The following is a 12,086-nucleotide window of genomic DNA, read 5'->3' as shown; positions in this document are numbered from 1 at the left end:
GTTCAGTGTCTTGAGTGATGCCGAACGGAATTTCAAAAATAACTTCACATGCACAATTTAAAAGACGAGCATGCCTCATTATTTCATGAGGGCAAACTATCTAATGAAAAAAGCCGTAAACTGTGCCTTCTTGACAAATGTCTGTATTTTGTCCTGAGCCCACTTAAATGAATGAATACATACATACAATCTAGTTGACAAAAAAATGATCTTTGGACAATTTTATTCAAGGTATTTGCATGATTTTGTTAACATTCTTGTGGTTGCCGTCTAGGTCTGGGACAGCATGGTAAGTTCAGATGGTAAGTTAACATGAGGCAGACGTATTCACAAACAGCTACTCTGGCTAATACACACAAACAACACACACCTGTATGGTAGAACTTCCCAGAGAAGCCCAGGTTGAAGGTAAAGTTGGAGATCTGAGAACGCAGCTGTTTCTGAGTGTCAAGGAGAGTCTGCAGTCATAGATAGATAGATAGATAGATAGATAGAGAAAGAACAACAAAGTTAGAATCATATCCAACCCCTTCAACCATGCAGACAGACAGAGTATATTAGGTTCATCGCTCCCTAGCCAGCAGTTGTAGAGATAAACACCTGATATGTCTACTTCAAGTCTTATGTCTCTCTATTGTATATTTAGACTACCTCTGCTCCCTCTGAGGGACTGTCATGATGGCTGTGTGTGTGTATGTACTCTGGTTGTGTGTGTGTGTGTATATGTGTGTGTGTGTACTCATCAGTGTTTATCCTGCAACTTGACGATGGCGATGCTATTCCTCCTGACTACTGTAACAGTGCACACACACACACACACACACACACACACACACACAGACGTCCCATTAGAGAACCTCATAAAAAATGCATTTTGCCTGTTGTTGTTCTTCTGTTCTGAATATCTCTTAGCGTTCTCCACGCTGCGCCTGTTCTTAAAGCCACCTCCGTCTCCAGTTCCAATCCCGAATCAGGATGTTCTCCACTTATTTAATGACTTCATTAGTTTACTGGCCTTTAAACAAAGGCTCCGTAATGAGTGTTAACTAAAGGGAGCGCACACACGCCGGTGCACATGCACACACACAGACAGTAATGCAAGTTAATGAAGGTCAGTGCATTAGTAGCCTCTGGAGGGTGGACTAATAACCCCCACACACACTCCTCCCTTCTCATCACTCTCTCCATCCATCCCTAACACTCTTCTAGCAAGTAAGAACATGCACCCCCCCTCCCTCCCTCCCTCTCTCTCTCTCTCTCTCTCCCTCCGTCCTTGCCACCACCCCTTCCATCACCTCTGCTTCTCCCTCTTTTCTTCCACCCGCCCGTTCTAAGAACCTGCAACCCCCGCCCCATCCATCTTTCACCCCCCCTCCCCGTCCACCCTCCCACCCCCCCCTTCTCCATCTCTCCCTCGCCCGCTCCGTGAAAATGTCACATTCTCAGGAGACGGGGCCTGTTCTGATTTGAAAGGAAGGCTGAAGCAGCGTGGAGGAAAAGATCGCTCTTTCTCTTTCTCCCTCTACCTCTCTCCTCTTGCTCTTTTCTCTCTCCCGCTCTCCCACTCCATCTTCTCGCTATCACCGCACTTTTTCCCCCACCGTTCGTTCCCTCAACCCTCTTTGTTTATTTTTCAACCTCATATCTGGCCGTATATCTTTCAGTCGGCTCGGTCTCCACACACCACATCTCTATTAACAATCTTTGCTGGTTTTAATCGATCCCACAGCACAGAGTGAGGAACCCTTCCTGATTTATGAGACCTGAGCAGCTGATGCCAGAGTCAGGATTCATTGGCAGTGCCAGCCAGTCGCTCTCTCTCTCTCTCTCTCTCTCTCTCTCTCTCTCTCTCTTTCTCTCTCTCTGTCCCACACACACACACACACACACGCACACACACACAAATATATAAACACAGAGCATCTTCATTAGGTTTAATCTAATGGTGTTGAAGATGACTGCATGTTGACAGATGTGCACAGCTCCCTAATCTGATCCTCTGTCTCCTCCGTTATGACATGCTTTACATCTTAAATTCACACAAACACACACACACACACACATCCACAACCACAAATGTGTAGACACAGACTTAAAATTAAGTTTGCAGCTGAGTGCTTTGCATTCTAACTCAATACACATTCCCCGGTGTGCTTGGACCAAATGCATTATTAACGTGAGTGAGTATGTGTGTGTGTGTGTGTGTGTGTGTGTGTGTGTGAGTGAGTGTGTGTAGGTATGTGTGTGTGTGTGTGTGCGCAAACATGCAGTAGTAGATTAGTTTCAGCCCCCCGTTTGTATTCTGCTACCTAACAGCCGTAGCGCAAACCAAAACAGCTGCACCTGCTTGTGATGCCTCAGTGAGCCTCGATACCACATGCCAATTAGTTGGCCTTTGACCTGTTTTTCAACTACAAGCACAAATGACTGATCATTAGATTGATTCCTTATTAGTAGGCGCTGAAAGAACAGGCTCAGGATTTAACTACTACCTTGAGTGTTTTTCTCAGAAACAGAAAGCCTTCATCTCTTGGTAGAAGATCCATGCCCGGCGAGGAAAAGGAGTGCGCTTCTTGTGGGCAGAAACACTGAGCACATGACAAAACCCTTATTCTGGCTGTCTGGGACAATGAAGTCCTCTCCTGCTGTTTTTTTCTGAAGGTACCGCTAGCAGATCTGGGAGAATGGAAGGCTTTGAGCAATACGGTGCCAATCTGTCCGCCGGATACCGGAGCTCAGAGCCGGGGACGGTTATAAAACGGGGCATAAGAGATCCTCTAAGAGAAAGGAGGGGGATTTGGATTAGCAGGAGGTGGGACTATGTAGCATGTGAGAGATCTTGACAATCCTGGTGATGAAGGTAAACACACACTGGGATTAGCGGTTAGCGATAGCCCTCCTTTCTGTGCCCAATCCTACAGCTGCCTAACACTGCTAGTGTCAGAAGCAATGCCAGTATGTCTCTCTCTCTATCTGTGTGTGTGTGTGTATGTGTGTGTGTGTGTGTGTGGTGAGCGTCAGATGAGGTGCCAGCTAGATGTTGGGGTTCAAACACATGGGAGACAGGCATCTGGACAGCTGGCATTCACTGCCTTACACAAACCCTTCTCTCCCCACCACCACTCCACTATATCCCCATTCTGTCATTCTCGCCTTTTCTCCGTTTCTTTTCCCTCAACCGGGAGAGAATTCCCCAGCCTTTGCGCTTGCGGTAGAGATCTAATAAAATAATAAAGATAATTGTAAAAGAATCTATTTGTGAGTGGGAATTTATTTATGTGCAAACAGATGTAGAGCTTTTCACACAAGAAACAAGATCGATTTTAGAGGGTTTAATTTTTGTGAAGAAGCAGGTCAGACTTCTCGATGCGTCTACATGAGTGTGCATGTGCTTATTTGTGCATGTGTGCATGCGATGCGTAGACCAACGACTTTAACTGGGTCAGGCATTTCTATTTGATGAGCAGGAAGAGCACTTTACCAGCAAATGCCAATCTTCCTTTTTTTTTTGCTTTCTCTGTTTCCTTCTCCGTCTCGCCTCCCTCCTTGCTTGTCAAGCTTCAAGTCCGTGTAGCTTTTTCCATCCCAGTGTTGTACCGAACCATCCACTTCCCTTCACAGATTCGAGGCACTTGTGATTGCTTTGGCATCGCTACACCTACACTAAATTCTACTTGGCAGCCCCTCAAGGATTTTGAGTTTCAGTGATTACTGTGACCAAAAAAAAAAAACCTGCTTGATTTTCTGAAAAAATGCATGGCACACGGCCATGTTCTCAGAGTTAATTTGGAGTAAAAGTGAGAGCATTGGCAAAAAATTGTGCCTCAAATAAAAAGTTGCTGAGATGATTTGCGCGTTGACAATTGATTTAATTATACTCTTCATTACAATAAAATTGCAGTGACTTGTAAACATTGGGCTTCCAGTCTTTCTCACAATTTTTCACAATTGCAAACCCCTGAAATATTTGAAGAATGCTTTATTGTTTTGTTTTTTTTAAATATGGTGTAAAACTAGTAGTTCCCTGTGGGGCTGAGTTGTATAAATGCACTCGTCCAGATCAGGGGGTAAATGAGAGCAGATGTCAGGAAGCGACATACTGGAAGGAAGAAAATATCCTCCTCTGTCTTCCTCTAAATCTCTTTTTCCCCCTTCCCCACCTGCAACTTTATATCATTTTAAAAACATTAAGACCTAACATATTTTTAGAAGGGTGCCAGAGATTACCATGCACTAAGTGAGTAGCGCATGCAGCTTTCTCAAATTCTGTCTCTAATTTAGCAATAGCAATAGCAAATGAGGTTGGAGCCATTTCAATTTTCTCACAACATCAGCTGTGCAAAAAAAAAAACATTTTTGTGTTGGTGAAACAAAAGTAGTTTAATAGCTTGCCTAATGTGACTATAGGCCAAAAACTCTCCTTTTCCTTCTCTTTTTACATTGGTTTTGAAATGTTTTTTTGCCAGTTCTATTATTTCTGTCTTTTCGTCATTGCTGCTGTAATAATATTTGGCGAAGTAATAAACGGATATGGAATCAGCTCAGTTTCATTGACTAAAATGGCAAATATGCGTCATACTTAATTAGGTCTAAAGATTAACTTTAAGTAGGACTGTACAATAAATTACTGACTACTAAGCCACAAAGTTTCCCAGAGGCTTTGTCTACTGTAATGAAAAATGGGCAAAATCTCTCTACTTAATAAACCATCAGTGGAAATGTTGCCCACTTTATTCTTCAAATAAGTATTAAACTTTAAGACTTGGGCCAAATTTACACAGAGAAAAGATACACATTAAGATTTTAATTTTAGGTTATTGTCAAAACAAAGTGATGTTAAGTCGATCCGGCTCTATGTGCAATGGGAGTGCATGTGCTTCTGGGTTCATGTATGTTCACATGTGTGTGTGTGTGTGTGTGTGTGTGTGTGTGTGTGTGTGTGTGTGCTCTTCACTTAGGAGCATGTGGTGCCATTGCAGAGAATTGGAGCTCGGAGAGGACGAGAGCGAGAAAAGAGTGAGAGAGAGGCTGAGGGAGGAATACAAATCGGCTGTAGATGGTGAGGAGAGGGTGAGGAAGAAGGTGAGCAGAGGAGTGGGGGGGAAGAGGAAGAGGTGATAAAGAGAGATCTGAAGACCAGAATCAGACACCTGCCTGACGACCCCTTCCAGGGAGAGAGGGAAAGAACGATGGAAACCTGCATGCATGAATGAAATACACACGCACAGACACACACATACGCGTCTCATTGATGGGAGTTTTTGACTGGCATCATCCCTCATTTTGAGAAATGTCATCCATGGGGTGCCTCCCTGTGAATCATTTTAATAGAGGAAATACAGCTGTGTGTGTGTGTGTGTGTGTGTGTGTGTGCGCGTGCGTGTGTGTGTGGAGTCGGGGGGGGGTGTGTGTAGGTATTGTTTGTCACCAGATGAACTCGTGGGGTGAGACTAATGAAGAGTGCAGAGAGAAGGAGGGTGGCATTTTAATTGGCCTCTCTCTCTCTGTCTCCCTCACTCCATCTCTCGCTCCGTCTCTCTCTCTCTCTCTGGGAGAGCAGGAGATTGGATGTTGGCTTTACAGAGGTAGAAAGGGATTTCTAACATTGGGGCTGCAGATGCCTTGTCCTACTAATTGGTCAATAACAGGCCCCGCTCGATGCTCCGATGCTGCGTTACACATAAGCTGTGTTTGTAGGACGAGGGATGAGGAGGGATTTACATTTTCATGTAGTTTGCGCGCGATTCCTAATTACCACTTTTGCAATGCTAAAATAACATTTTCTGCACAATACTTAGAGATGTCTTGACATGGTTGGGAGGAAAGAATTCTATTTATCAGCCCATCTTGGAACAAATGGCAAGATTTGCTAATCAAACAAGATCCAACCATGAATTAATAAGTGTTGACTTACCAGAAAGCCCTGGCATCACGACAGAGAAAATGAGACATGAAGGGGAGATACGGTACAATGAAACGGTTGATGTGACTGTATGCATGTGTGTATATACTGTACAAGGTGCATATGTGCACACACACTCATCACCTAACACCTTGTTCAAGCTCTACCATGACAAATCTACCTGAAGCTCTCCATCTCTGTGGGGAGTGATGCAACAAATTACCAAATTCGTCTTCCTCCTCCTCCTCTCCTCCGCTCCCTCATTTCCCTTCAGCGTTTTGTTTCTCTGACACTGCTCAGTTAGCTGCTAACTCTTCCCCTAGGCGCCATATTCCACCTGCCCCTCCCTTCCTCCCTCCATCTCCGTCTCCTTGCCTTCCTTCTTCCTCCAGTCCCTCTCTCTGTGATTGCCAACTCTGCTGAAGGGAGAGGCAGACGGAGAACAGAGGAATTGCACATGGAAGCGACAGGAGTGTTTGGGTTTTCAAATGGTATCTCTCTCCGACTCTCTCTCTCTCTTTTTCTACCCCTGTCTCTATCTCTCCATCTCTCTCTCTCTCTCTCTACCTCTCCCTCCATCCCCCATCTCCCTATCCTTCTGTTATGGCACTGGCTCATCCTCATGTATATTTATGCTACAAAGCTGAAAAGTCAGGCAGACTTAAAATGAAAACTCCAACTAGAGAACGCTTGTGTGCTCGTTTTGCGAGCGTGTGTGTATGTGTGTGTGTGTGTGTGTGTGTGTGTGTGTGTGTGCGTGCGTTTGTGAGTACGCACACTTTTTCTCCTCTTTGGATCCAAGCATCTTTTATATTCAAGGGTGGAATTCCTCTCCACTTCACCACCCACTGCACTCCTGTTTTCTCAATCCCCATTCCTCTCCTCTCCTCTCCTCTCCTCTCCTCTCTCCTCTCTCACTTTCAACCCCGGACAGGTGGCTCATTTTTTTCTGTGCATGACGGGACAGGTGTCAGCCATTGACGGGAAGTGACATTCTAATCTAAAGAAGTGATTCACAAACACCCACACACTAACACACACACACACACACATACACACAGACACACACCTCCCTACCATGTACATTCTGTGACAGTGTGGCTGCAGTGAGACGGGCAGATGCCCCTGGTCTCGTCTCATGCACATCACCGCAGCACAGCATAAATCTCACCTGTCTCAGTCGCACACACACACACACACACACACACACACACACACTAAACTCACCAAACACAGTTTGATTTGCCCTGGGCAAAGACACAGCAGGAGAATGTGATCACAGATTTCAAACAAAATTCCTTGTGCAGAAGAGAGTTTTATCAAGCGACACACCAGGAAACCTGAGAGGATTTTTCTCTTATTCAAAATATTAGCTTTCCCTATAAATCAGTGTTTGCATGCATGTGTGTGTATTTGTGCATGTGTCTACGTGTGCAGGTGCACATCTGTGTGTGTGTGTGTGTGTGTGTGTGTGTGTGTGCTCAAGCATGCGTGTGTGTCGAAACAATAGCCGCCTTGAGAGGCGGGCTGCATGGCTGACTCTCCTTTAGTCTCCCTAAGAGGAGGAACGTGGGAAAAGAGGAATAAGTGCCATTCATCTTTTCACCGGCTCATTCACTACCTCTCTTTCTCTCTCTCCCCCCCTCCTCTTTCTCTCTTTCACTCCCCTTCTTTGTTCCCTTAAATGGCCTCTTTACTTCTGGCTAAACCTCCATTTGAGCTAAATACCCTCTCGCTGTACCCCAACACACACACTTTGCACAATACGCACTTGGTACACAACGCACACACACGAGACAACACACACACACATACGCACACGCATAAGCTTTTCCCAGATATCCCCTCGCTGCACCCGCTGCCCAGGCTACAATCCTCTGCAGCACTCTCTTGCTAAAATCTTGCAACGTAGCAAATTAATTCCTTAAGTAAACATTCATTCATGTCACTGTCGCACGAGCATCCATTACTGTTTTCAGAAGTTGACAGCAGCATGAAAAATCGAATCCAACACCCTTGACCCTGCCTGAATTCTCTCTTTACCTTCTCTCTCTCTCACTCTATCTTCCCCTCTGACACACACAACCGCACGCCCTCCACCCTTCCGTACCTTCACATCCTTGGCGTTCATGCGTGTCCCTTCCTTCCCCACGAAAATGTCGTCTATATCCACCATGATGTGGCGGTCCAGACCCAGGGACAGCTTCCTCTCTGTGAGGTAGGCGATGGCGTCCACCAGGATGAGTCTGTGGAGCCAGTAGCCCAGTCCCTGTCCGAACAGCACCCTCCTCACCCCGTCGTAGAGCCCCATGTCCTGCACCACCGTGGCTTGGAGGCCGAGGCTGAACCCGGGGGCCGGATTGTCCCCGCTGCCGGCCCCGGGGGCTCCCTCCCTGGCCCGCGCCTGCAGCACGGCCTGGTAGGTGGAGTGGTTGGAGGAGAAGGAGGTCCAGTCCTCCCCGGGCAAGGCCCCTCGCTCCATGCCGGGCTTGGTCAGGTGCAGGAGGGGAGAGCTGGACGCCACGCAGCAGTCCCGCAGCGCCTGGTTGGTCCGCAGCACCAGCGGCAGGCCTCGGAGTTTGAGGAGCGGCGGGGAGTTCTCGTTGGAGCGGTAGAAGCCTATGATGCCCACGCGGTACTCGCTGCAGTACTGGTGCAACAGCTGCCGGTTCCACGTGTCGGCGTGGGCGTACTTCAGCAGGTTCTCGTAGATGATGAGCGAGTACCGCCCGCGGCCCTTCTCGGTCAGCGGCGGCAGGTCGCCCTTCCCCGGGGCGATCTCCATGCGGAACTGGAAGCGCGCCGACTCCAAGATCGCCACGATGTCCTGGCCCAGCTGGGAGTACTGGGACTCCACCAGCACCAGCGCCACGGGGTCCGTGTGGACGTGCGTGTGCGGCGGGTTGGGGGGGTAGGGGTACGGGAGCGGACGGTACGGGGACAGGGGCAGGGGCTGGGAGCAGGCGGGCTCCGGGGACTGGCCGAGCTGCATGGAAGGGGAGGAGTTGGTGAAGAGGAAGTAGGCAGAGAGGAGGAGGGAGAGGAGACAGCAGGAGGCCAGCAGGAGGAGCAGCCTGCGCAGGTGGCGGCGGATTCGCACGGCCACCGTCATCGCTAACCGGGGGTGTGTTATGTATAGCAGACAGAGGATCGTGTGTATGTGTGTGTCTGTTTGGGTTGCTGGAGCCCGAGAGAGTGCGTGTGCCAGTTTTTGGGGGGTTTAAGGAGCCCAGGAGAGTGTGTATCTTGTGTGTGTCTGTGTGTGTATGTGTGTGTGTGTGTGTGTGTGTGTGAAAAAGGACCAAAGCCGCTCAGGGGTGTGTCATGTCACCATGGCAGGTGGAGGAGGGAGCTGTGCCTGATGTGGGGGAACAGGGGTCCTCTGTCTTGAGAATAGACGGTGTGGATTCTCTCCTTTCCGATCCTCACGGAGGATTCACACACAGAGACGGAGCAACTGATGATTAATGTCTGCAGAGATAGGAGACAAGGAGAAAAGAGGAAAGAGTGAATTCGTTGGGCAAGGTTGAATAGTATGCATCAGCCCTGTGTGTGTCTGTGTGTGTGTGTGTGTGTGTGTGTGTGTGTGTACCTAGGTTGTGCCACCCTAGGGAAAGTGAGGGCACAGCTGGTAACTACAGAGCTGATTGAAAACAACCTGCATCCTCGGGGCTTATCCAACCCCTACACACACACACACGCGCGCGCAACACACACACACACACACACAAAATGACATCACTCTTAAAAACACAAACACAACGCAAAAACCCAATCCTCACAAATAAACAACAGCTGGTTGTGTGTTAATACGGCAGTGTGGGGAGGCGGATAGGAGCTCGCCTAATCAGTCCTATAAAGCTCTACAGAGAATTGCTCTAATTGTGCACCACTCTGTGCACTTCTGTCCTTATTCCTGCACCTAATCGTCTGAATTACCACAAAATTGGAGTTGGAATCCTTTTGCTGGGAGCACTAATCTGAGGGGAGCCCCTGACAGGGTGCAGGGACGGGAGCGAGCGAGCGAAAGTACAAGAATAAGAGAGACAGAGAAAAAAAGAGCAGAGAGAGGAACAAAATGCAATGAATTATAGAAAGAGACAAAAAAGACTAGGATTAGCATCTTAATGTATGTGCCGGGAGCCAGGGAGAAGAAAAGATCCCACAGCATCTCGCTCTCTTTTCTCTCTACGTCTCACTCTCCCCCTCTCTCTATCTTTTTACCCCCCCCCCCCCCCCCCCTTCCTTTCTCTCCTTCTGTCTGGTTGAATATCAATAGTCTTTCCTCACTTTCCTCTTCCTTCTTTCCTCACTCCTAGCCTTCATCTGAGAACACATGAGAGGAGAAGGTCATAGGGGAGGGACCCCAATCGTTTTCCTCAAATACAATTCCAGGAAATGAAAAAAAAGAGGAGGGAAGGAATATTTAATGACAATTGAGATAAACATTTTCTCTATAGCAATTCGAGTGCGGGTGAAAGTAGCATGTAATTACTTCTACCTTTCACGAACACAAAGGCCTGTGTCATGTACAATAATGTTGGGATCATGAGTTGCCTGAATTTTTTAATTACTTCCCGCAGAGTTAAGAGTTTGATTGCACTCTAATGAATACAGGAGACAGGAGCGCAGCGTACACACACAGCCAGAGAGAGAGAGAGAGAGATGGTTAATTCAAACCGGTGTTTTATATTTAATAATTAAAATGTACAATTGTGAGGAAGGGAAACTAAAGCGGAGTGCCTCCACTGTATGTGGATGTATATTCCATACTAGAGCCCTATAAGAACCCTCATCTTAATAATGAGTGCTGGTTTAACCTGTTACTGTGTGTTTGTGTCTCACTAAAAGGGGCCACGGGAGGGCGCTGGAATTGAACACACAAGAAAACTGTTCGTCCTCTGATGAAAGTTTTCGCCTGTCATTTTAATAACCCTAATCCGATATAATGAAGTATGCATGCAAGAAACTCAAAGTATCACAATGTGTGTTTCATGCATTTTGTAGGCCTATTAGGCTACACAAACAATCAAGAGAACAATCAAGTTTTTATCAAAATTTGAATTTGAATTGAAAAAGGAAGCTGTAGCATACTTGAAAATCAATAGTCTTTGCAATCTCTGTAATTTAATTAGTGGTCTGTTTTATAATTATAATAATTATTGGACGGTATAGGCAGACATAATCTATAAATAAGTACATCGGTATTTTTATCTAACCATCCAATATACATTAGATTAACCATTAAGGTTAGTGCAGTCATATTATTAGGAGTAAAACGCGAAAAAACTGAAAATTCGACTAAAGGGATAAATCTGATATTGTGCCAGATGCGTGTGCTGCAAAACCCCTTAATTTAGATAGAAAAAGAAACAATCCGCAGCATAAATATCCCCTCTCAACTGCTCGGTAACAGGCCGAAAGATAAACTCAAAGTAGCAGAGGATGACATTAATCTAAGCGCTGAGAGTTGGCCATCCCGTTTTCTGCAGCGGGAGTTCACTGTGATGAAGGAGCGACCGACTCGCCCACTTACCTCTTGCCGGGGCGGAGGCGCTGCCGCGTGGGAAGACGGAGTGACGGGGGAGCGGCGAGTGTGAGGCTGCGTCGGGCGGGTCTGGGGCTCCTGTCTCGCTGGCGCACCACTCCGGTGTGTTTTGGACGCTGAAGCGTTGTGCCATCTCCCCTCTCGCTACCCACCACTAGAGCAGCAGAGGCGGCCAGCCGGAATGATCCGCTCTCCTCCCCCCATTCACCATTCTTCTCTTTCTCTTACTCCCGTCTCCTCTCCTCTCCTCTCCCCTTTTTCTATGCCTCCTCGTCCCTCCGCTGTCTCTGCTGTTTAAGGTGGAGATTAGGCGGCGAGCGGACGGAGAAGCGCCGATATCGGGCTGTCTGTTAACGACTGACTGCCGTGCGTAAATGCTCCGGTTTAAGAGCGCCTACACAAGTGGAGGCGACCGAGGGAGGGAGGGAGAGAGAGAGAGATAGAGGGGGAAGGGGCGGGGGAGTTTAGGGGTGTGTGTGTGTGTGTGTGTGTGTGTGTGTGTGTGTGTGTGTTTGGGGGTGATTGACACAAACAGCCTTTTTCTCGGGCATCAGTGATCACGGTCCCGGTAAAAGCTCACGGCCCGTTAGTTGGTGTTAGTCGGATGCAGGATGTCACACCCGGATACGCACCGGT

At 47.5% G+C, this 12,086-nt stretch overlaps 1 protein-coding gene across 3 annotated transcripts in view; it reads right to left on the bottom strand.

Moving 5' to 3' along the window:
* The window catches only part of ndst3 (N-deacetylase/N-sulfotransferase (heparan glucosaminyl) 3), a 39,379-nt gene extending 27,582 nt beyond the window's left edge, over positions 1-11,797 (bottom strand). For 2 of the 3 annotated variants that reach the window (XM_071913031.2, XM_071913029.2), the window contains exons 1-3: positions 11,439-11,797; positions 8,013-9,373; positions 371-458 (exon numbers count right to left, since the gene is read on the bottom strand). In XM_071913031.2, the coding sequence (XP_071769132.1) occupies positions 371-458; positions 8,013-9,014 (1,090 nt within the window). In that variant the 5' untranslated portion in view covers positions 9,015-9,373; positions 11,439-11,797. Of the gene's footprint in view, positions 1-370; positions 459-8,012; positions 9,374-9,494; positions 9,587-11,438 lie in introns of all 3 variants that reach the window. The other variant, XM_071913030.2, reaches the window with a different exon arrangement.
* Between the last annotated feature and the right edge of the window lie 289 nt (positions 11,798-12,086).

This window comes from Centroberyx gerrardi, chromosome 3 (assembly GCF_048128805.1).
Source record: "Centroberyx gerrardi isolate f3 chromosome 3, fCenGer3.hap1.cur.20231027, whole genome shotgun sequence".
NCBI classification, from domain to species: Eukaryota; Metazoa; Chordata; class Actinopteri; order Beryciformes; family Berycidae; genus Centroberyx; species Centroberyx gerrardi.
This window is presented reverse-complemented; position numbering and strand designations above follow the sequence as displayed.